We start from the raw sequence: 25,322 nt of genomic DNA, 5'->3' as shown, positions 1-25,322 counted from the left end.
ACCAGAAATCCAGTCCTGAAAACCCCAAACCCACCGTGAATCGTTGAATTAGAAGCTAATGCTGTTCATTAGGATAATCTTGCTTTCAATGATGTCCTTCAGCCACTTTTCTCGGAATCGAGATTTTCCTGGTCTGGAAGGGGGAGGGGGAGAAGGAGAGAAAGAGAGAGGAGAGAGGAAGAAAAGGAAAGAGGGAGAGAAGGAAAGAAGGAGGGAGGTAAGGAGAGAGGAGAGGAAGAGAAGGAAAGAGGGAGAAAGAGAAAGAGGGAAAGAGGAGAGAGGTAGAAAGAGGGAAGGAGAAAGGGAAAGAAGAAAGGAAGGAAAGAGGAGAGAGGGAGGAGAGAGGAGAGAGAGAAGGAGAGACAGGGAGGGAGAGTGCTTAAAATCACAGAAGCTAGGCAGGAACAGTCCATGTTGGAGGAGCTATGGGAAGATGGCCCAAGTAATGCATTCTTGGTGGACCTGCAGAGTAGTCCTATTTGAGATTTCAATTTGGAATCAAAAGAAAAGTGACTAAACTTTGCACACCCTTTCATCTAGCAATCTCATTACTGGGATTACCTACCCCCAAGGAAATCAAATAGAGAAATAAGAAATCAATATAGACCAAAATATTCATTCTATCATTCTTTGTGGTAACAAAGAGCTAGAAACAAATGTGGTGCCCAAGTAAAGAACGAACAAAGAAAAGAACTTTAATAAATAAATGGAATGGAATATTATGTGTATGACAGGTATAAGGAATTCAAAGAAATGTAGAGAGATCTGTGTGAATTGATGCAGAGTGAAATTAGTAGAACCACGGAAACAACATACACCATGAAAATAACAATGTAGATGAAAAGATCACCAAAAGTATATAATGGAAAAAACTAATGAAGGTCCCCATGATGAGAACTCTCTGACAGAGAGGTGGGGGACTAATGGGACAGACTAGTGTCTATATTTTCAGACAACGTTTCTGTATTTTGCTGAATGTTTTCTTTTACCACAAGGGAAGATTCAAGCTAAGGGGTGGGCGGAAATGACTATGACATCAAGACAAAAGACATCAATAAGATGTATTTTTTTAAAAGAAATGGGGGCAGCTAGGTAGCACAGTGGATAGAGCACAGGCCCTGGAATCAGGAGTATCTGAGTTCAAACCCAGCCTCAGACACTTGACACTTACTAGCTGTGTGACCCTGGGCAAGTCACTTAACCCCCATTGCCCCACGAAAAAAAAATGATAAAAAATTTTAAATCAGCATATAATAGATATAGATCTGGAATGGTAGTTTTAGGGGCCACAAATTCCAACTTCCTCATTTTTTTTTTTAGTGAGGCAATTGGGGTTAAGTGACTTGCCCAGGGTCACACAGCTAGTAAGTGTTAAGTGTCTGAGGCTGGATTTGAACCCAGGTACTCCTGACTCCAGGGCTGGTGCTCTATCCACTGCACCACCTAGCTGCCCCCTCATTTTTTAACAAGTGAGGAAACAGGCCCAGGGTCACAACAGGCAGTAAGTGTCTAAGGCAGGATTTGAACTCAGGTTTTTCCTAACCCCATGACCCATACTGTATCCACTGTACTACCTAACTGCTTCATTTCAAAGAAGCTACTAAATCTCAAGAGGATTTCAAGTTAATCTTTCACAGTCCTAGGAAAAAAAATACCTTTCAAGATTCAGAGTCACCCAGACCTTTCCTTGTGCCCTCTCATTCATTCTGCAGAGATCTATGAGCTAGGGGAAGCTAGGTGGCGCAGTGGATAGAGCACTGGCCCTGGATTCAGGAGGACCTGAGGTCAAATCCAGCCTCAAACACTTGATACTAGCTGTGTGACCTTGGGCAAGTCACTTAACCCTCATTGCCCCGCAAAAAGAAGGAAAGAAAGAAAAAGAAAGAAAGAAATCTATGAGCTAGCCTATTGGGAAGGTCCTTGGAGGGTGGGAGCATTTCAACCAAAGGAATGATTAAAATCCATAAGTAAGCCCTCCCAGCTGGAATTTTTTACTATTCCCCAGCCAGAAAGAGTAGGCCCCTCCCTCTTCCCTTCCCCATCCCATTCCCTGGTCCTCTCCCTCCATCCTCTTTTTATGCAGCCTCTAAACACATTACCTGTGAATATATCTGTTGGATTCCAGGACATAAAATACTTCAACTGGTAAACTCTGTGACAGAAAGAAGAAATTAAACATGAAGTTGAAGTTCAGAAATCCCTTTTCTCACAACACACAGCTGGGTAGCCCAGGTGGGTAGAGCACTGGGCTTGGAACTGAGAAGACTCATTTTCCTGACTTCAAATCCGGCCTCAGACACTCACTAGTTGTGTGACCCTGGGCAAGTCACTTCCCCCTGTTTGCCTCAGTTTCTTCATCTGTTAAATGAGCTGGAGAAGGAAATGGCAAACCGCTCCAGTATCTTTGCCAAGAAAATCCCAAACGGAGTCACAAAGAGTTGGACATGACTGAAAAACAAAATTCCTCACAACAGACATGCAAGTGGTTTTTTGGGGTTTTTTGGTTTGTTTTGCAGGGCAATGAGGGTTAAGTGACTTGCCCAAGGTCACATAGCTAGTAAGTGTCAAGTGTCTGAGGCCAGGTTTGAACTCAGGTCCTTCTGAATCCAGGGCCAGTGCTTTATCCACTGTGCCACCTAGCTGCCCCCTGCGAGTGTTTTTAATCCTATTTTATACATGAGCGAACTAAGGCTTAGAGAGATCAAATAACTTGCTCGGGGTCACAAAATTTGTCAAGTGTCAGAGCCAGAATTGAAGCCTGAGGTTTCTGAAAATCACTGCACCATACTGGCTCAGAGAAGAATTAGGAGACTTGAGATGGGCTTGGTCCACCCCAGGGGAATGTAAGCTTCTAGAGGTCAGGAATACTTCCTCTACCCACCCCCTACTGTCCTGCACATAGTGGGTTCTTAATAGTTTTTGAATGTAACTATAAGAAATGGATATGAAACTACAGCCAAGAATCACGTACCCAGCAAAACTTGTATAATCTTTCAGAGGAAAAAAACGGGATTTTAATGAAAAAGAGGACTTTCAGGCATTTATGATGAAAAGAACTGAACTAAATAGAAAATTTGACTTTCAAATACAAGACCCTAGAGAGGCATAAAAAGGTAAACATGGGAAGATAATACTTTGAGCTCATAAGAACTTTCTCAGTATTAGGGTAGCTGAAAGGAATAATACACTTAGACAGAAGACCCAAGGCAGATCTGAATATGAAGGGATGATATCTGTAAAGCATTTATTTTTTGTTTATCCTTGTTCTTTGTATGGCAAGCAGAGTGGAGTGCCTTATGTCTGGGGCCATATTTGGGCTCAGGACCTCCTGGGTCCAGGGCTGATGCTTTGTTCACTGTGCCACCTAGCTAACCCATGATGACATCTTTAAAATAGGGTTGAGGGGTAGGAGGAATACACTGGGGGATGAGGAAGGAAAAAAAGAAAGAAATGTATATGAAGACTTCAGAGATGCTTAGGAAGAATTCTATGAACTGACACAGAAAAAAATAATCAGAGCCAGGAAAACAATATACACAATGACAACATTGTAAGAGGAAAGAACCAAAATGAAATCTAATTGCTGCGTAATTATAATGATCAAGCTTCACCCATAAGAAGAGGTGAGAATATACACTTCCTTCCCTTCTCTGTAGAGGTGGGGGAACTACAGGTGCAGAATAGTGCATACACTGTAAGCCATGGCTGATGTATTACTCAGTTTTTCTGAACTGCTTTTGTTTCTCTTTGTAATTCTTTGTTACAAAGGAGGCCTGGTTCACTGAGTAGCTGAGGAAAGGAAGTGAATTAAAGACAAAAGATAACAGTAAAAATAAAATTTAAAAATTTTTTTAAATTTCTGAATTGGGTTCAATACATTTCTCAAAGCTTGCCTCCTTCATCCCTCTTCACAAACTTGCATGTTGCTGGAATTTCACCCTCCAAACTGACAGTGCTGTTGCTTTTGTAAAGGAATACAATTGACTGTCCTATGGTTCAACTGGGTATCCCCATGGCTCTCCAGAAAAAATGCCTTTTCTTAGCTACCACTCACCTTTCCAGGGGCAGCTAGATGACACAGTGGATAGAGCACTGGCCCTGAAGTTGGGAGGACCTGAGTTCAAATCTCACCTCAGACACTTAGGTGTATGACCCTGAGCAAGTCACTTAACCCCAATTGTCTCAAAAACATCTGGGGTCATCTCCAGTCATCCTGAGGTATATCTTGCCACTGGAGCCAGATGGCTCTGGAGGAAAGAGTGAGGCTGGAGACTTTGCAAAGCCCTGTCTCACTTAAATCCAATTCACTGCAAGTCATGACATCACCTCCCAGATGTCATGGTCCTCTTTGATAATGAAGGACAAACATGGAGCAGCTAGGTGGCAAAGTGGATAAAGCACTGGCCCTGGATTCAGGAGGACCTGAGTTCAAATCCAGCCTCAGATGCTTGACACTTACTAGCTGTGTGACCCTGGGCAAGTCACTTAACCCTCATTGTCCCACCAAAAAAAAAAGAAAAGAGAAAGAGAATGAAGTACAAACAACAGTTCTCCTTTCTGCATTATCTCCTCTTATTAGAATATAACCTCTTTTCTTTTTCCCAAAGAAATCATGGAAAGGGGAAAGGGACCCACATGTACAAAAATATTTATAGCTGCTCTTTATGTGGTGGCAAGGAATTGGAAGTTGAGGGGATGCCCATCCATTGGGGAATGGCTGGACAAGTTGTGGTATAGGAATACGATGGAATACTATTGTGCTGTAAGAAACGATGAGCAGGAGTTCAGAGTAACGTTGTGTGGGCTGATGATGAGTGAGATGAACAGAACCAGAAGAACATTGTACACAGTATCATCAACATTGAGTGTTGATCTACTGTGATGGACTATATTCTTCTCACCAATGCAATGGTACAGAAGAGTTCCAGGGAACCCATGATAGAAGAGGATCTCCAAATCCAAGAAAAAAAAAAAGAACTGTGGAGTATAGTTGCTGAATGAACCATATTATTTCTTTTGTTTTTGGTGCTGATGTTTTTTCTATTTTGAGGTTTTTCATCATTGCTCTGATTTTTCTCTTATAACATGACTAATGCAGAAATAGGATTAATGTTATTGTGTGTGCATATATATATATATATATATATATATATATATATATATATATATATATAACCTATATCAGATTACCTGCTGTCTAGGGGAGGGGGGGAGGGAGGGGAGGGAGGGAGAAAAATCTGAAATTGGAAAGCTTGTATAAACAAAAGTTGAGAACTATCTTTACATGTAATGGGAAAAAATACTTTATTAATTTAAAAAAAGAATAAATACAGCAGAGAGCTAAAAAAAAAATATAACCTCTTTGAGGGCAGAGATGGTCTCACTTTGGGCCTTACAAACAGAGCCTTAGAGTCAAACTGAACTGTGACCATAGGGATTTTCCTTGATACAGTGATATAGCTCAGGGTCAGGGGGTATAACTTTCCCCAGTCCTCTTTCAGGAAGGGGCCAGTGGCCAAAGTGGGAGGCACTTACTTTGGGCTTGATCTTGGAGATCTCAATGAGAAAGTAAACACAGGCAGTAGCCCGAGGGATGGGCTTGCGGGATGTAGGGATGCTCCAGCGCACCCTGTAATGGTAGCGAATGCTGAATTCCAGTTCTTCCTTATCCAAGTAGTCAGACCAGTGCAGCCAGCTCTCATGAAATTCCCATGTCTGCTCAACATAAAATGGGAAAAGAGGGGGGAGGGAGAGAGAAACAGAGAGACAGAGACAAAGACAGAGAGGGGGAGGTAGAAAGAGAGATTGAGAAGTAGTAGAGACAGAGAGGAGCCCAGGGGAGGGGGAGGGGGAGGGAGGGAAAGAAACAAAGACAGAGACAGAAACAAATACGGAGAGATGGGGGAGAGAGAGTGAGAAGGAGGAAGACAGAGTTGGGGGGGGCGGGCAAGAGAGAAAAAGATTAAAAAAGAAAGATAGGAAGAGAGATGGACAGAGAGAGAGGCAGAGAGAGAAAGAAAGTGACAGAGAAAGAGACAGAAAGATAAAGAGAAAGAGGGGGAGGAAAAATAGAGACAGAGACAGAAAAAGAAAGAGAGACGGAGAACAGGGGCCATCCATCGATGGCAGCTCTGCCACTGACCAGAGGGGAGTGATGGGGGGCTGCTGCACATCCCTTGGCCTGAGAGAAGTACAACCATTGAATCGTAGTTTGCTTTGAACAAGGGAACTTGGGGCTTCTGAGAGAAAGCATTGTACAGTGGAAAAGAATGCTGAATTTGTAGTACTGAACTTGGAATCCTGGGGATCTGAGTTCAAATGCTGGCTCTACCACTTTCTACCTCCATGACCTCAGACAAATCACCTCATCTCACTGGACCTCAGTTTCCCCCTCTTTAATATGAGGGGTTTAGACTAATTGGCCTGTAAGGTCACTTGCGCAAATCAGTCCGCCCCCCTGGGCCTCAGTTTCCTCTTCTGTAAAACGAGGGGATTGGACTAGATGAGCTCTGGGGTCCCAGCCCTAGATCTAGGATCTTTTGGGTGACCTTGGACAAGTCTCTTCTCTCTGGGACTCAGTTTCCTCCTCTGTAAAATGAGGGGATCGGACTAGCTAGGCTCTGAGGTCCCTTCTAGCCCTAGACTGAGGATCTTGCGAACTTTCTCTTTGAAGATTTCACTATGGTGAATACTTTTGTATGGCAGAGAATCTTTTTATGGTTTGCCCCTACTTTATTGAGTTCAAATGTAGGGCTTTTCCTGCACTCAAGTTTTCTAAAAGCAAAGTACACTAGTGAAGAGATCATTGGCCATCTTTCATTTACCACGTGTGTGCCCTTCAGGTATTGCACTTGAAGTCAGGGATTTAGCCTTGATACTTCTTAGCTATGCGCCCCTGGAAGGTCACTTCCCCTCTCTGACACTCACTTTTCTTCTCTGGGAAGAAAGCATCATAGAAATGCAGACTATTATTAAGGAATAATACTTCAACTTATTAGAGGGAGCTTAGTACAGTGAATAGAGGCTTTGGAGTCAAGAAACTCTGGGTTCAAGTCCCACCTATGGCACATGTTGGCTGCATGACCCTGGGCAAGTCATTTCGCCTTTGGCACCCTGAGCACCTCTCTAAGACAATTAAATTGCCAAGTAGTTGTCTACCCACTTTAGTGGGACAAATTCCCTAAACCAGGGAAGTCATGGGATGTGGTCTACCCAAAAATATTTGTATCCTACTAAGCTGCTCCTCCAATGTTTCATTGGGTAGAGTATAGAGATGGCCTTGCTTCTCTCTCTCTCTCTCTCTCTCTCTCTCTCTCTCTCTCTCTCTCTCTCTCTCTCTCTCTCTCTCTTTTAAGCAATTGGGGTTAAGTGACTTGCCCAGGATCACACAGCTAGTAAGTGTTAAGTGTCTGAGGCCGGATTTATACTCAGGTCCTCCTGACTCCAGGGCCAGTGCTCTATCCACTGCACCACCTAGCTTCCCCTGATGGCCTTGCTTCTCAAATGTTATGCCCGGGGAACACAAGTCTTTACTCATCCTGGCAAGATTTGGTGCCCAAGCCCAGATAGTATGTATCTGTTGTTCAAGCATCCACCTAGCCAAGCAATGAGAGAAATGATTTGTGTTTTAGGGATATTATTTTGGTAACTATGGAGAATGGATTGGAGAGAGAAAAGATTGCTAAGAAAAAGATCAAGCATTTATTCTTGTCTGTCTGTCTCTCTTTTTTTTGGTGAGGCAATTGGGGGTTAAGTGACTTGCCCAGCGTCACACAGCTAGTAAGTGTCAAGTGTCTGAGGTCAGATTTGAACTCAGGTCCTCCTGACTCCAGGGCTGGTGCTCTATCCACTGCACCACCTAGCTGCCCTTCCCAATCTCTCTCTCTCTCTCTCTCTCTCTCTCTCTCTCTCTCTCTCTCTCTCTCTCTCTCTCTCTCTCTCTCTCTCTCTCTCTCTCTCTCTCTCTCTCTCTCTCTCTCTCTCTCCTGGGCAATTGGGGTTGAGTGACTTGCCCAGAGTCACACAGCTAGTAAGTGTTAAGTATCTGAGGCCGGATTTGAACTCAGGTCCTCCTGACTCCAGGGCCGGTGCTCTATTCACTGTGCCACCTAGCTGCCCCCCAAGATCAAGCATTTATTTATCGCTTACCATGTGCTAGACACTGTGCTGGGAATACAGATACAAGAAAAAGACAGTCCCTACCCTTCTGGAAGTCACATTCTAACGGAGGGAGACAATGAGACAATACACAAAAGGGAAGTGAAAGGGGGCAGGGTAGAGAAGGCAAAGTAGTCCTGACTCATGGAGAAACATGTTACTCACTTCCTAACACAGAGGTAATGTGCAGAGTGCACACTGAGACATAATTTTTTGGACATTGTGAATGCAGGAATTTGTTTTGCTTGACTATACATGTTTGTAACAGAGGTTTTGTTTTTCTTTCTTAAGGGAGGAAGAGGAGATAAAATGGAGAAAGGAAGGAAGGAAGGAAAGAAAGAAGAATGAAAGAATGAAAAGAGGAAGGGAGGAAGGAGATAGGAAGGAAGGAAGTCCAGAGAATCAAGAGCTGAGCTGAGTGGGAACTGGAAGAGTGTTACAGGAGACTACTGCTGAGGGTCTGGACCAGGGAAAAAGTATGTGAATGGAGAGGAGAGGAGAGGAGAGATATTGCTATGGTATAAATACCAACCAAGATTTGGCAACTTATTAAATATAGGCATGAGGGAAAGGAAAGAATTGAGTGTGACTCCAAGACTACTCCTGAGAAGGCTAGTGGTACTGTTACCAGAAAAAGGGGAGTTAGGCAGAAGACTAGATTTAGAAGAAAATATAGGGACAGCTAGGTGGCGCAGTGGATAGAGCACCAGCCCTGGAGTCAGGAGGACCTGAGTTCAAATCCGACCGTAGACACTGGACACTTACTAGCTGTGTGCCCTTGGGCAAGTCAATTAACCCCAATTGCCTCACCAAAAAAAAAAGTCACTAGTTAGAGACTGAAGATGAGCTAAGAGGGAGAATGATACAAGGGCCAAGCTCCTGAAGGAGATGGGAGAGAATGGGACCCAGAGAACAAGGTTGAGGATAGCGTTGGCAAGAAGATGATCTCAATTAAAGCTGCGCCCCTCACTGGGCATCATTTTCCCCACCTAAAAAGTCGGAGCTCACTTACTAGCTGTGTGACCCTGGGCAAGTCACTTGACCCCAATTGCCTCACTAAAAAAAATAAAATAAAAAGTTGGAGCTAATAATTCTTGCCCTCACCACCTCACAGGGAAATTCTTTGGAAGCTGGCAAGCCCAAGGAGGTGAGCTGTTTGCCTCAGCCCTTGAGAACTCTCATTTCCAGCCAAAGACTTGGGCCAAATCCCAGGAGCTTTCATCCACAGTGGGAAGACAGTAAGACACTTGGCACTTGGACTCCTCAAAGATCTTTCGATGTACCCACTTACTGAAGGGGAATCCAAATGGAGGCCATAACTTATATCGTAGGGGGAAATAGGGGCAAAGAAGCCTTGGCTCAGTGGCCCCTGTATTCAAGTTTATCAATGATCAACCTAGTCTTTGGTTGGGCCCTTTAACTACCATAGGCACAGAGACCAAAAGCCCTCTTTACCAGTCAGGACACATACTGATGGTGGCTTCTCTAGGATTTTCTCTGCTCCAACTTCAACAGACCTCCCCAATTCTATTTCCTCTAAGAAACAAATACCACAGGAAGAATGGATTTTGACCCACTTTGACAATTATCAGAGGTAGCAATTCTGGAAGAAAGAGTAATAATAAGTCATATTTCCCCACAACCAGACTAGGATGTAGATTGTGCAAGTACCATTATCTGAATTTTACAAATTGGAAAACTGAGGCTTCAAGAGATTAAAGGGACTCACCCAAGGTCACAAAGGCAGTTTTATTTTTATTTATTTTTATTTTATTTTTGCGAGGCAATGAGGGTTAAGTGACTTGCCCAAGGTCACACAGCTAATAAGTGTCTGAGGTCACACTTGAACTCAGGTCCTCTTGAATCCAGGGCCGGTGCTCTATCCACTGCGCCACCTAGCTGCCCCTATACTATATATCTCTTGATGTACATAGCTATTGCTATGCATGTTGTTTCCTCCCCATTAACCTGTGAGCTCTTTGAGGGCGAGGTCTGTGTTTTTGCATTTCTTTCTATCCCTAGCAGGATGGCAGGCACATAGTAAGCACTCAAGAAATGCTAGTTGACTGACTGACTGACAGAACTTACTGAGATGTATTCTTCAATCTGCTGTCGGCCCAAGTCCACTGTGAAGTCCTTACATGCCATCCACTGTATGTTTTTGACTGGGTTATCTAAGTCTGAAAGCAAAGCAATGAGCCAGTTAATTAGCACAGTAGAGCCAAATAAGGGGGGTGAGTCAGAGGTCCCTAGTTCAGCGCCTTGCCCACTCAATAAATGTTTATCTGATGGCCTGCCGCTCCAGGATCACTACCTTCCAATGTCTTAACTGCAGCCAAAATGGCATCTTCAGTTATCTGGATAGATTTTGCCACTGCATTTGGGAATGAGGTGTCTGTATCCATTATCTTCAACCTGCAAGAAATTCAAGAAATTGCCTTTCGTCTCTTTCTCTGGTCATTCCCCTTTGCTGAGAACCAAGGATGGGTGCGGACATGTTGACTTCCAGCGGTGAGGAGTATTGTACAGTTTGGTGATTCTAAAACTTAGGGGCATCCTGATGCCCTGTGGCTCTCAAAACACCACCTCCCTCCTTCCTCCAAGTGTCCTATGGCATAGAGTCAAGTCCACTTGGGTTTGAAAATCTTGCAATTCCCCCTGAGATAACTGGAGATGCCTAAGGGTGACATCAAGGGTATTAGGAATCCAGGGTTGGAAATTTTCATTTCAATCAGGATGATTCCCATCTACCAACTCACTGATTCCTCAGGAACACTCAAAGTAGCCTTTGGCTCACACTAGGTACTTAATACATTTTTTTTTTTGGCGGGGCAATGAGGGTTAAGTGACTTGCCCAGGGTCACACAGCTAGTAAGTGTCAAGTGTCTGAGGCCGGATTTGAACTCAAGTACTCCTGAATCCAGGACTGGTGCTCTATCCACTGCGCCACCTAGCTGCCCTACTTAATACATTTTAAAAAAAAATTCGGGGCAACTAGATGGCACAGTGGATAGAGCACCAGTCCTGGATTCGGGGAGTACCTGAGTTCAAATCCGGCCTCAGACACTTGACACTTACTAGCTGTGTGACCTTGGGCAAGTCACTTAACCCCATTGCCTGCAATAAACAAACAAAAAACGTCATTGGTTCCTAGGCCTCCTCCTGTCTCCTCCTTACAGTACCCTTTGATAGATGTCCACTAGCCATAGGAGTCCCCTGAACCTCTGTCCTAGACCCTCTTCCCTTTTTCCTTTTCAGCATTTCTCTTGTTGATTTTATCAGTTTCATCAGTTTAAATCATCATCTTTATTGAGATGATTCCCAGACCCGTCCAGCCAGCTCTGGCCGCATCATCCTCTGCCTCTTTGTTGTGTTTCTCATCCTTGTTGTCAACCTTGGTTCCTCTATCATACTCATCCCACACATCCAATTCGTCGTCAGGTCTGTTGTTTCTACCCTTCTGACATCTCTCACATATGTACCCTCCTTTTCAGTCCTACAACCACCATCTAGGCAGCGAGGTGGTGCAGTGGATACAGTACTGCACTTGAAGTTGGGAGGGCCTGAGTTAAAATCTCCCCTCAGACACCTACTAGCTGTGTGACCCTGGGCAAGTCACTTAACCCCAATTACCTCAAAAACATCCAGGGCCATCCCCAGTCGTCCTGATGTATATCTTGCCACTGGACCCAGATGGCTCTGGAGGAGAAAGTGAGGTTGGTGACTTTGCACAGTACTCTCCCACTTAAATCCAATTCACTGCAAGTCATGACATCACCTTACTATGTCATAGTCCTCTTCCAGAATGAAGGACAAACAACACAACAAAAACAAACAACTGCCACCCTAGTGCATTCCCTCATTGTTCCTCAACTGGATGACTGTAATGGGCCTCTAATCAGTATCCCTGCCTCAAGTCTTGCCTGACTTCAATCCAACAATTCAGCTGCCAAAGTAATTTTCCCAAAGTGCAGGTCTGACCATGTCATCCTCGTACTCAATAAACTTCAATGGCTCCCTATTACCTTCAGGATCAAGTGGCAAACGCCCTCTTTTTGGCATTTTAAGCCCTTCATAACTTGGCCCCATCCTACCTTTCCAGTCTTCTGACATATTACTCCCCTCCAGGCACTTTACAATTTAGCTACATCGACCAACTGGCAGTTTGTGGGGCTGAATGTCCCATCTCTCACCTCCATGCCTTTGCATTGCTTGGCCCCCTTCCTGGAATGCTGTCTCCTGCTCTCTTCATCCTAGTTTCTCTGGCTTCCTTCCTTTCCCTATCCCTCTAGATACTAGTGCCTTTCCTGACATCTACTTTGTACCATCTTGTCTACACCTAGTTACTTTCACATTCTCTTTCCTACTGGACTGAGATTTTTGAGAGCAGGGATTGTTTTTGCTTTTCTTTATATTCCTAATGCTTAGCACAGGGTCTGGCACCTTATTAATGTGTGTTGACTGACTAACAATAAATTATCGTTGAATGAACAGCTGGGAAGTCACTTTTTCAAGGTAACTTGTTCAAAATGCTTTGTTTCCCATCCATTTGGAGTCCCTGATGCTCATCTAAGAACAACTGACATAACCACACTGTAAGAGGTAGGGAGTGAAAGGAGGAAGCTGAAGTTCAGATAGGGTAAGGGATTTCCCCACAGTCACACACCTAAGAAAAGTTGGAGACTTGGGGCAGCTGGGTGGCGCAGTGGGTAAAGCACCAGCCCTGGATTCAGGAGGACCTGAGTTCGAATCCGGCCTCAGACCCTTGACACTTACTAGCTGTGTGACCCTGGGCAAGTCACTTAACCCCCATTGCCTCACCAAAAAAAAAAAAAAGAAAAAAGAAAAAAGAAAAGAAAAGTTGGAGGCCAGATTCAAATCCTAGGTCTCAAAACCGGGGCTCTTTTCCACACTGTATCCCTGTTATTGATGAGATATTATACAGGGCAAAGAGGATTGCATCTGGAGGTGGGGGAACATGGGTTTAAATCCTGCCTGGATCTCATACTTGTTTGATCTAGAGCAAAACCACCTCAGGCCCAGCCTCAGTTTCTTCCTCTGCCAAATGAGGGGGTTAAAGTAGCTGGCCTCTGAAACCCCTTCCAGCTCTAGATCCAGGATCCTATATATGACCTTAGGCAAGTCACTTCTCCTCCCTGGGCCTCAGTTTCCCCCTTACCCCCCCCCTCTCTCTCTCTCTCTATATATATATATATAATGTTTTGGTGATTCAACAATGAGTCCATTCATTTAACTATGAGAACCCTAAAGAAGAGCTAACAACAAAAAAACTGAAAGGTGAGAAAGAAAGTGTATATTTCATCACACCATCTCTTCCTTCTCCTCGAACATCAGTCTATCCAACTGAGGAAACTAATTGTCAGGAAGGCTACAAGCACTCTGCTTCCTTTCTCTACTTAGTGGAACCAAATCATTGAGGTGTATGGAAAGGAACATAGGCTACATTTAAAGTCACAAGACCTAGATTAAAATCCGGCCAGTGACTGCGGGCTCTCTGAACCTCAGTTTCTTCCTCTCTAAAAGGGGAATAATAAGGGGCAGCTAGGTGGCACAGTGCATAGAGCACCGGCCCTGGAGTCCAGAGGACCTGAGTTCAACTTCGACCTCAGACACTTAACACTTAACAGCTGTGTAACCCTAGGCAAGTCACTTAACCCCAATTGCCTCCCTAAATCAATCAATCAATCAATCAATAAATCGGTGGCGCAGTGGATAGAGCACCGGCCCAGGGGTCAGGAGTACCTGAGTTCAAATCCGGCCTCAGACACTTAACACTTACTAGCTGTGTGACCCTGGGCAAGTCACTTAACCCCAATTGTCCCACTAAAAAAAAAGGGGGGGGGAATAATAATCCGAGCACCACCTACCTGGAAGGGGGGGGGAGGTTGATGGGGAGGAAAATCCTTTGGCAAATGGGACTTGTGGTGATTATTAACACGTCCTTGGCATTGAATTCTACGAACAGTAGCTAACATCCAGTAATCTAGGAGCTCAAGCACCTCAGTGGTGATCTTCCAGGGCTGCTCCACCCCTTGGGAGAAAATTAGAAAGTACAGTTATCCCCTTCCATGTGCCTTCTTTCCCCATGATTATATATATGATATATATATAGAGATTATATTATATTATATATATGATATATATATATATATATATAGAGAGAGAGAGAGAGAGAGAGAGAGAGAGAGAGAGAGATACACATACACATGAACACACACACGGAGTTATTCCTTCTATATTGTGACTTTCTCGATCATGGATTCAATATATCGCAGGTTGGCATAAGAAATAAAATAGGGGGTAGGGAAGCTAGGTGGCATAGTGGATAGAGCATAGAGCACCGGCCCTGGAATCAGGAGTACCTGAGTTCAAATCCGACCTCAGATATTTAGCACTTGCTAGCTGTATGACCCTGGGCAAGTCACTTAACCCCAATTGCCTCACTAAAAAAAAAAGAAATTAAATAGGGGGGGTATCGAGGAATTTTGAGGGAGTTTTGCTGAAGTTGCAGGCACCTGAAGGCCAGCAAACAACACAAATCCTATTACCAAATACTTAACCCACATTTTACAATAAGGTACTGTAAACACCCTATATAAGAAAAAAGTTCAGACTTTTTTTTTTTGTGGGGCAATGAGGGTTAAGTGACTTTCCCAGGGTCACACAGCTAGTAAGTGTCAAGTGTCTGAGGCCAGATTTGAACCCAGGTCCTCTTGAATCCAGGGCCGGTGCTTTGTCCACTGCACCACCTAACTGCCCCTGGAGTTCTTCTCTTTTACAAAGGGAGGGCCAAAAACTTTTACTCGGATTTTCTGGATTGGGGGGGGGGGTAACAGCGCCATGACCCTAACCCTTGTGATGTGGAAGGGATAACTATTCCTTAGGTGAAGGAAAGATGAAATGATCAGGCTGATTCTGTGTCCTGTTTTTTTATTTGATCCTATTTACATGTAATTAATTTTGTCCTGTTACTGCCTAAGTCATGGCTCTTTGTCTCTGAATTTAGTGCAGAAACTCAGCTGGACTGTAATGGGTTAAGTTTCAAAATCCAGTTCTCCTGCTAATCAGTCCTGTGAATGCTGGTCCTCTTCTTGATTTGGGTGTTTTGGTTTTTTTAATGGAGTGTAAACTGAGTTTTATATTTTGTAATAGCAACAGTTTTCAATCTGTTTCTCAAAACTATTTACTTTCGGGGCAGCTAGGTGGTACAGTAGATAAAGCACTGGCCCTGGATTCAGGAGGACCTGAGTTCAAATCCGGCCTCAGACATTTGACACTTACTAGCTGTGTGACCCTGGGCAAATCACCTAACCCTCATTGCCCTGCAAAAAAAGAAGAAAAAAAAAGAAAACTATTTGCTTTCACTGGAAAAAAAATCAGTGTTCTATTCTTGCATCAAGGAAATCCGGTGTCCTTGAGGGATGTGAGTGGACACTAGGGAGTCCGATACAGCACCAAGTTATCCTTCAAGGATGTCTGGTTTATTTTCCAAAGAAGTCAGAGCCACTATCTCAAATCTTGCAGATGGGCTCAAACAATGAACATTTCCTAGTCACGGGAGAGGAGATGGCTGTTGCTTACTCCCTTGTTTCCAGTTTCCAAACAATAATATCATCTCCCATGCCTCAGCTCATACTGATTTCACCATTCATGATGTCAAGCTCTTGTAACCAATCATAACTTATTCCCCACCTATGACCTATTCTTGTTCTGTGCTCCCCAAAAAACTATAAAAGGGAACTGTCTCCCTCGTTTGGGGTCTTAGCTTTGCTGAGGAAGCTGAGATCCTGCGTATTGGTCAATTTGTGCTTTATTAATAAATTGATAATGCTACAAACTTTGTGCCTCAGTTTACCTTAACAGGGTAACAATGGGGGGCAGGGAGAGGCAGGGGGAGATGAGATGATGGACAGTTGCCTCTTCTGTGTTCTAGAGAATTATCTAGCAGCATACCTCAGACCAGAGATGAAAGAGTTCAGGTTGGATTTAAATCCATTCCAAATGGATTTAAATCTGAAATTGGAAGCGTATTTTGTGGTCTGCTTGGTTCAAATGATACTTGAAAAGCAGTGGGCCACTGATGTCTTTCAGATTCACAGAGATGACTGCGTCATTTTTTTTAGACCGGAAGGGGGCGGGCAAACCTGAGATTTCATTGATATAGGGAACAATTTCCAATGTGGAAATTCCCTCCGCAAGTGCTGTTAGGCAGCTCTTCTGTAAGAGATGGTCCTGAAAAGCTACCTCAGGCGCTGGGAGGTTAGTTGACTTGCCTACTGTCACATAGCTGGCTATGAATCCAAATCTCCCAGATTCCGAGGCGGGCTCTACCTACTGCACCAAATGAAGACATCACGGGCCTCGACACAGGGCATCCTTTACTTTGCTTGGTAAGCATATGCAAAAGCAAACATCAGCTGGTTTTGCTGGTAACAGAAATCGGAGACAGGAAGGGTGGGGGACAGTTAAGCTCCCTTGATTTTCCATCTGGTTTCAAAACACCCGTTTCTCCCATCATGGCTAGAAATAGCTTGGTCTGATGGAATCTCAGGTTCCAAACTGGGGTCTGCAATTGGATCGCTCTGAAACTGTCACCCCGTTCCTTGCCTCTCTTTCTCCATATGTTGAATGGGGACAACAACGAATCCCCCTACCCGTCAGGTTTATTGAGTATCTCTTTTAAATAGCAAATCCTACAGAAAGCCCAGAAATCTTGTCCTAGGGATATCCTATTATCTTTATCGACTTCTTATTTCGTGAAACGGTAGAAATTGCACCAGAGAGCATGGGATGTCATGAAAAGGGCTCAGGGTGGCAGCTAGGTGGCACAGTGGATAAAGCACCGGCCCAGGGTTAAGGAGGACCTGAGTTCAAATCCGACCTCAGACACTTGACACTTACTAGCTGTGTGACCCTGGGCAAGTCACTCTATGTGATCTTTGCTAAGTTCCATTTGATCTCTCTAACTCAGTTTACCTGCCTCCCAGGGAGTGCAGAGACAGTATGGTATCATGCAATGAGCACTGAATGTAGAGGCAGAAGACTCGAGTTTGAATCTACTTTCTAGCTGTGTGACTGGGGGCACATCCATTCCTCACTCTGGGCCTCAGTTTCCTCCTCTGTAAAATAAGGGGACTGGACTAGAGCAGGGGTTCTTAACCTTTTTTGGGTGCTGAACCCCTCGGGTAAGCTGGCAAATCCTGTGGACCCCTTCTCAGAACTATGTTTTTAAATTTATTTAATAAAACGTCCTATAGGAGAACAAAGGAAGCCAATTAGATTAAAATCTATCAAACGATTTTTGTTTTGTTTTTGTAGGGCAATGAGGGTTAAGTGACTTGCTCAAGGTCACACAGTAAGTGTCAAGTGTCTGAAGCCGGATTTGAACTCAGGTCCTCCTGAATCCAGGGCCGGTGATTTATCCATATAAAACTATTTTTTAAAAAGAAGTTCTTGGACCCCAGGTTAAGAACCCCTGGACTAGGAGATGTCTCAGGTCCCTGCCAGCCAGAGTCTGAGAAAGAGCTTTAAGAGGTAATACAAGAGGGAGGGAGCAGCTAGGTGGTGCAGTGAATAAAGCACTGTACCTGGATTCTGGAGGACCTGAGTTCAAAGCCAGCCTCAGATACTTGACACTTACTGCTAGTGACCCTGGGCAGGTCACCTAACCCTCATTGCCCCACCAAAAAAAAAAGAGGTAATACAAGGCAAAGTGCCCACTTGTCTTCAGTGCCAAGTATACTCTGAGTTCTTTCCCACTTTAGCCTTCTCTGGCCAGATTGGAGGAAATCCAAGAGGGATACTTTTGTGATAATTTCTGTGTGTGTGTGTGTGTGTGTGTGTGTGGCAATTGGGGTTAAGTGACTTGCCCAGAGTCACACAGCTAGTAAGTGTCAAGTGTCTGAGGCCGGATTTGAACTCAGGTACTCCTGACTCTAGGGCTGGTGCTCTATCCACTGCGCCACCTAGCCGCCCCCAAGAGGGATACTTTTGAAAAACTTACAATCAAGTCCAAGACTTCTCTGAGTGCACTAGAGGATAATGGGTCAATGGCATCATTCAGGCCCTTCAAAACTGACTTCAGCTCACTGACAGTAGGTTTCTAGCTTATCTTTTGTCCCCGAATAAACCTTTCTCTTTGGAACCTTGAGGTCCTCTCCCTAGATCATGGAGACAAGGTGAGAGGCAGTCTCTGATCTTACAAGGACTGGAGATTTTTAACTGGAAACAGTGATTAGCAACAAAAAAACCAGTCCTATGATGACCAAGCTTGGCCCTGGAGAAGGGATGAGAAAATACACCTTCAGGGCCAGCTAGGTGGCACAGTGGATAGAGCACCAGCCCTAGAGTCAGGAGTACCTGAGTTCAAATCCGGCCTCAGACACTTGACACTTACCAGCTGTATGACCCTGAACAAGTCATTTAACCCCCATTGCCCCACAAACAAAACAAACAAACAAACAAAAAGAAACATCACTTTAGGGGGGCAGCTAGGTGGTGCAGTGGATAGAGTACCAGCCCTGGAGTCAGGAGGACCTGAGTTCAAATGCAGCCTTGGACACTTAACACCTACTAGCTGTGTGACCCTGGGCAAGTCACTTAACCCTTATTGCCTCACAAAAAAAAAGAAAAGAAAAGAAAAAAGAAAAAAAAATACCCCTCCGTCCCTTCTTTGAAGAGGTGTTGCATGTGTGGGGGGTGTGGCAGTGGGGTCACCTGGTGTGGAATAGTGCATACACCATTACACTTAGCTAGTGATTGGTGAGTTTTGCTGAATAGTTTTATTTTCCTTTTTCTTTTTTCATTCTTTGTTACAAAGGATGCTCTCGGGGCAGCTAGGTGGTGCAGTGGATAGAGCACCAGCCCTGGAGTCAGGAGGACCTGAGTTCAAATCCGACTTCAGACACTTGACACTTACCAGCTGTGTGACCCTGGACAAGACATTTAACCCCCATTGCCCCACAAACAAAAAGAAATATCACTTTAGGGGGCAGCTAGGTGGTGCAGTGGATAGAGTACCAGCCCTGGAGTCAGGAGGACCTGAGTTCAAATCTGACCTCAGACACTTAAAACTTACTAGATGTGTGACCTTGGGCAAGTCACTTAACCCCAATTGCCTCACCAAAAAAAAAAAGGTGTTTTTTAAAAATTAATTAATTAGTTAAATTGTTTAAAGGCACCACCATCCTCTGAGTCCCCAGGCTCACCTCCTCAGTGTCATCCTAGACTTCACACTCACTCCTACAAACCCAATCTGTTGTCGTCTTGTCATTTATACCTTCAAGACATCTCCCCTTCTCTCCACTGAATCACTTCAGCCACCTTCGTGCAGAACCTCATTACCCCTCTCCTGAATTGCTGCAATAAGAGAACAAAGCCTTCTGCTAGCTTTCCTCACCTCAGCTCTCCACTCCAGTTCATCTTCCCCTCACTGCCAAAAGGATTTTTCTGAAGTGTAGATAAAACCATGTCACCCCCTCACTCAAAAAAAAAAAAAAAAGACAGTGGCTCCCTATTACTTCCAGGATCAGATGTAAAATGCTCTGGTGCTCAACCAATCAGCAATCAGTCATTGCATTAGCATTTAGGTCCCTACTATGTGCTCAGCACTCAGCATGGCTCTAAACAAATCAGTCATTGGATAAGCATTTAAGTCCCTACTATGAGCTCAGCACTCAGCATAGTTCCCAACAAATCCCCTCACAGGATGCTTCATCGGCCTATCCCATGCCTTTGGGCTGGTTGTCCCCATGCCTACCTTCTTCTCTGGTTTTCTTTAAAACTCATCTCAAATCTCACCTTCTGCAGGATGCCTCTCTTTGTCTGCCTCCCACTTCCCTCTGAGATTCCCTTCTATTTTCACTGTATAGATTTGTATGTATTGTCTCCTCCATGAGAATGGGAGCTCTCTGAGGGCAGCGACTGCTTTTGCCTTTCTTTGTAGCCTGGGCACTTAGCATGGTGCCTGGCACATAGTGTTTATTATATGCTTATCGACTGATTGACTGACATTACTGGCTGACCATAATGTCGGAAGTTTTGTCTTTCTGGAACAGATAGATATCTGAGGTGCTTGCCTTGCTAGGGCTTCCTGAACCCCTGGACCACTACCCATGTGGGATGGCTCATGTGAATAAGAATGATGTTATCAAAGGATGCTATCAAAAGATGCTAGAAGAGGGGGCAGCTAGGTGGCACAGTGCATAGAGCACCAGTCCTGGATTCAGGAGGACCTGAGTTCAAATCTGGCCTCAGACCCTTGACACTTACTAGCTGTGTGACCCTGGGCAAGTCACTTACCCCCAATTGCCTCACCAAAAAAACAAAAGAAACAAAGAAGAAAAGAAACAAAAAGTAATAGAGAAGGAGGTTGGATATACTACCCAGAGGCCTCAGCTGTCTCTGTATCAATGCACAAAATGCACGTTAATAAAGTAAACCTGAGATTTTGAACAAAAGAGTATCACTTTGTGGGATAACTTTGCAATGACTGGAAAGTGAATAATGGCTCAAAAGAAGCACGGCTGATAGAGGAAACCAGAGATGGAACTAGGGTGGTACTGAAAGGGTTTTTGTTCCGGGGTGCTGATGTAGGAGGGGCCACTTCCTCTTCATAGAATGGGGAAGGGTAATTTGATGTTCCTGACAGGTCAGTCCCAGAAAAAGGAGCAGGGAGGAACGGGGGCAGCCAGAGAGCTAGAACACTTGTAGACCAGGTTCAACTCCCAGCATTCCCCGGCAGCCAGGGGATGAGTGTCAGAAGGGAATACTGTCCCCTGGGGACTACTTTTCACCCCGGAAAGCCCTTTGGGGGATCCTCGTCAGGGTAAGTCCAGAGAGGAGGGACATTTCAGCTCTAGGTAAAGGAGCCGGGGCCCAGTTCCTCCTCCTGTTCAAATACAGGGAGAGGAAGAGCTAAGCTCCCACGCAGCCCTGGGGTGAGTCGGGAGCTGGGAAGCTGCTTCTCTGACCATAATCCAACTGTCTCCCCTCAGAGAATTTGCGCCAGGCATCCAAATTCTGACTCTGGGGAAGGGAGCAGAATGATCCTGCATGTGGAGGAGGGAAGCACACGTATGGGAACCAAATGGTGGGACTGGGTGACAGGTACCTGATTTCCTGACCACCCCCATCCTTTAAAGTCCACCTCTAGGGCCATCCCTGTCATGTTTCTTATCTAACCTTTTAAAGCAGTATGGTACAATGGGTAGCTCTAAACTAGGACCAATGGCTAGAATTTATATAGTGTTTTCAGATTTGCAAAGTGCTTTACAAATATTATCTCATATTATCATTCAGCAACCCTAGGAGATAAGTGGTATTGCTCTTGTTCAGTTGTGATTCTCCTGGACCATATTGTCCATGGGGTTTTCTTTTTTTTTTTTTTTTTTTTTTTTTTAGTGAGGCAATTGGGGTTAAGTGACTTGCCCAGGGTCACACAGCTAGTAAGTGTTATGTGTCTGAGGCCAGATTTGAACTCAGGTACTCCTGACTCCAGGGCCAGTGCTCTATCCACTGCGCCACCTAGCTGCCCCCATGGGGGTTTCTTAACAAAGATACTGGAGTTGTTTGTCATTTTCCTCTCCAGTGGTTTAAGACAAACAGAGGTTAAGTGACTTGCCCAGGGTCACACGCCTGAGTTTGGATTTGAACTCAGGTCCTCTTGACTCCAGGCACAGTGTTCTATTCACTGAGCCACCTAGCTGCCTCTGTAAGTGATATTATTATCCCTATTTTTACAGATGGGGAAACCGAATCAGACAGAGGTTAAGTGACTTGCTCAGGGTCACACAGCTAGGAAAAGTCTGAGGCTGGATTTGAACTTGGGTCTTCTTAACTCTAGATCCAGTGCTCTGTCCACTTGCACCATCTAGATGCTCTATATGTATCTGCCTGTATGTATACAATGTACATGTGTGTATACATACACATGTATGTATATACATATATGTATATACAAATGGGCATCTCATTTGATCCTCAAAACAACCCTGAAGGACAGGCTATTATTATTCCCATTTTACAAATGAGGAAACAGGCTGAGAGAGATGAAGTGGTCAGGGTCACATAATGTCTGAAGCCGGATTTGAAATTGCGTCTTCCTGACTCCAGGTCCAGTAGTGGCTCTATCCACTGTACCACCTACTGAGATATACCATATACATACCTATTAAGTCAGAAAGTTCAGGGTTCATTCAGGCCTGAAAAAGCCAAGGCTCATGAAAGGTGCTGAGGCCAACACAAAAAACCTTTTAAGTTCAGTGAGAACAAGGAAGAAACATTCACTGGCTTGGGGCAGAAAGCATCCGGTTACCAGATGACAGATGAAACAAGACCAGTCTGCTTCTCTATCGAAGGCCCCATGGGTGGAACAAACAAGGCCAGGGGGTGGGAAGGGTTGGGACAGGGAGCAGAAGCCCAAGCCGGGTGCGGAGATGTTGAAGTCTGGATCACTCTCAAGCCAAAACCCTCCACAAACCAGGGCCGGATTGCAGAACATCTGGATAAGGCGAATGGATTTTGCCCATGGTGAACCACATGTACATACAACCTGCAATGTTCAGAGGTGGAGTAGGAGGAAGGAAGGAAGGGCTGAGGATGAGGACAGATGACTTCGACTTTGGGGTTAATTTTGTTTAATAAATAAAGTTTTGGTGATCTCTTGTTTTTACATGATCCACATTTCCCAATATGTCCCTCCCCTTCCCAAAGGTCCATAACAAAGAATAAAAAAAAATTTTCAACACATTTAAAAAGGTTTGACATTTGTACACAGTGTTACACATCCATAGCCCCCCACCCTTCCTACAAGGAAGAGGAAAAGGGATCTTCTTCTATCTCTTCTTTGGGGTGTTGTCCACTTTTCAATCCTGCCCCCACCAAGACCAAAAATATCAAACCACCTTCCCCTCCCCATCGAAACCACCCTACCACTCCTCCTCACCCCCCCCAGCAGAACCCAAAGTAACCAATAAAGAAGGAGGGCTAGCAACCCAGGCAGGTATAGGGTGCCCTGTGGGGTGAGAAAGTCCAGCCCCAGCCCTGCCTACCTGGCCAATTAGGTCCTTGGCTTGGAACCCTTTTCCACTGGCCAGCTGCAGCTGTTGGTGCTCCCTTGAGTTCATTCGGCAGCTGTTACACTGAGCTCCTAGATGGAATGTTTGCAAGCAATGGTTGTCCTAGCAACGTCACTTCCAGCCAATGGGAGGAGGCAGAGTGCGATTGTTTCTGGCTTCTATTCAGTAAAGGAACAAGGGGACCTAGTGAGATCACATCTTCCAGCTGCCTTCAATTTCAGAATTTGCCTAGGGGACCTGCAGCCTACTGCTGCCCCTCTAGGGATATACAGGGGTCTGGAGAAGGCAGTGGAGTGGAGTGGAGGGGAGTGGAAAGACAGCTTGGACCTGGCTTCTCCCTTTGTCACCTGTTACCTTTGTGGGGGGAGGGGGCTCTCTTCCTTCCCCTGGTCTGTTTCTCCATCTGGGTTAGAATAGATCAGGACTTATTAAACTTTTCCCATCCATGACCCCTTTTCACCTGAGAAATTTTTATATGACCCCGGGTATACAGGTATATAAAATAGGCATCCGTAACCTTTTACTGTTGCTACATTTTTGTGACCCCCACATTCAGTTACTTGACCCCATATAGGATGGAGACCCACAGTTTAAGAAACTAGGGACTACATCCAAAATTAGAAGGGAGACAGAAAACTGGGAAACATTTTTTATAGCCAGTACTTCTGATAAAGGTCTCATTTCTAAAATATATCGAGAACTAAATCAAATTTATAAGAATCCAAGTCATTCCCCAATTGAGAAATGGCCAAAGGATATGAACAGGCAGTTTTCTGATGAAGAAACCAAAGCTATCTATTGCCATATGAAAAAATGTTCTAAATCACTATTAGAGAGATGCAAATTAAAACAACTCTGAGGTACCACCTGACACCTATCATATTGGCTAATATGACAAAAAAGGAAAATAATAAATGTTGGAGAAGCTGTGGGAAAATTGGAACACTAATGCATTGTTGGTGGAGCTGTGAACTGATCCAACCATTCTGGAGAGCAATTTGGAACTATGCCCAAAAGGCTATAAAGCTGTGCATACCCTTTGACCCAGCAATACCACTATTAGGTCTTTTTCCCAAAGAGATAATAAAAAAGGGAAAAGGACCCACATGTACAACAATATTTATAACTGATCCTTTTGTGGTGGCAAGGAATTGAAAATTGAAGGGTTGCCCATCAATTGGGGAATGGCTGGACAAGTTGTGGTATATGAATGTGATGGAATTCTACTGTGCTGTAAGAAACGATGAGCAGGAGGAGTTCAGAGAAACCTGGAGGGTCTTGTGTGGGCTGATGATGAGTGAGATGAGCAGAACCAGAACATTGTACACAGTATCATCAACATTGAGCGTTGATCTACTGTGATGGACTATATTCTTCTCACCAATGCAATGGTACAGAAGAGTTCCAGGGAACTCGTGATGGAAGAGGATCTCCAAATCCAGGAAAAAAAACAAACAAAAAAAACCTGTGGAGTATAGATGCTGAATGAACCATACTGTTTCTTTTGGTTTGGGTGCTGTTGTTTTTCTATTTTGAGGTTTTTCCTCATTGCTCTGATTTTTCTCTTATAACATGACTAATGCAGAAACATGTTTAATGTTATATATATATAAATATACATATATATATAAAACCTATATCAGATTGCCTGCTGTCTAGGGGAGGGGGGAGGGAGAAAAATCTGAAATTGGAAAGCTTGTATAAACAAAAGTTGAGAACTATCTTTACATGAAATGGGAATAAATTAATTAATTAATTAAAAAAAAAAGAAAGGATGAGCAGGCAGATTTCAGAGAAACCTGGAAGGACTTGCATGAACTGATGATGAGTGAGATGAGCAGAACCAGGGGAACATTGTACACAGTATCAACAACATTGTGTGTTGATCAACTGTGATAGACTTGATTCTTCTCAGCAATACAATGGTCTAAGATCATGATGGAAAATGCTTTCCAAATCCAGAAAAAAAAAGAACTGTTGAATCTGGATGCAAATCGAACCATACTATTTCTATTATTTTTGTTGTTGTTTTTCTTTTTTGAGGTTTTTCCTTTTTGCTCAGATTCT

General features: G+C 44.2%; 1 protein-coding gene across 1 annotated transcript; it reads right to left on the bottom strand.

Annotated features, from left to right (window-relative positions):
• Positions 1-9: 9 nt before the first annotated feature.
• On the bottom strand, positions 10-23,328 carry AKAP14 (A-kinase anchoring protein 14). The gene is made up of 7 exons (XM_043973661.1): positions 23,229-23,328; positions 14,046-14,209; positions 10,472-10,572; positions 10,246-10,337; positions 5,536-5,715; positions 2,100-2,152; positions 10-133 (listed from the first exon to the last, which is right to left on the bottom strand). Exons 3-7 carry the CDS (start codon positions 10,560-10,562, stop codon positions 49-51), a joined length of 501 nt encoding a protein of 166 aa, XP_043829596.1. The 5' UTR covers positions 10,563-10,572; positions 14,046-14,209; positions 23,229-23,328; the 3' UTR covers positions 10-48.
• Between the last annotated feature and the right edge of the window lie 1,994 nt (positions 23,329-25,322).

The sequence above is a fragment of the Dromiciops gliroides genome, chromosome X (genome assembly GCF_019393635.1).
Source record: "Dromiciops gliroides isolate mDroGli1 chromosome X, mDroGli1.pri, whole genome shotgun sequence".
Classification (NCBI taxonomy): domain Eukaryota; kingdom Metazoa; phylum Chordata; class Mammalia; order Microbiotheria; family Microbiotheriidae; genus Dromiciops; species Dromiciops gliroides.
The sequence above is the reverse complement of the archived record's forward strand: the minus strand, read 5'-3'. Positions and strand labels throughout refer to the sequence as shown.

Bases quoted from the DNA above. Each gene is read 5' to 3' on its own strand.
- AKAP14 (XM_043973661.1), bottom strand. From the start codon at position 10,562: ATGGATACAGACACCTCATTCCCAAATGCAGTGGCAAAATCTATCCAG. The intron at 5,716-10,245 runs GTAAGTTCTGTC...TATGTTGAGCAG, and splicing joins AGATTGAAGAATACATCTCA to ACATGGGAATTTCATGAGAG. The intron at 2,153-5,535 runs GTAAGTGCCTCC...TTTCTGTCACAG, and splicing joins TCTCCAAGATCAAGCCCAAA to AGTTTACCAGTTGAAGTATT.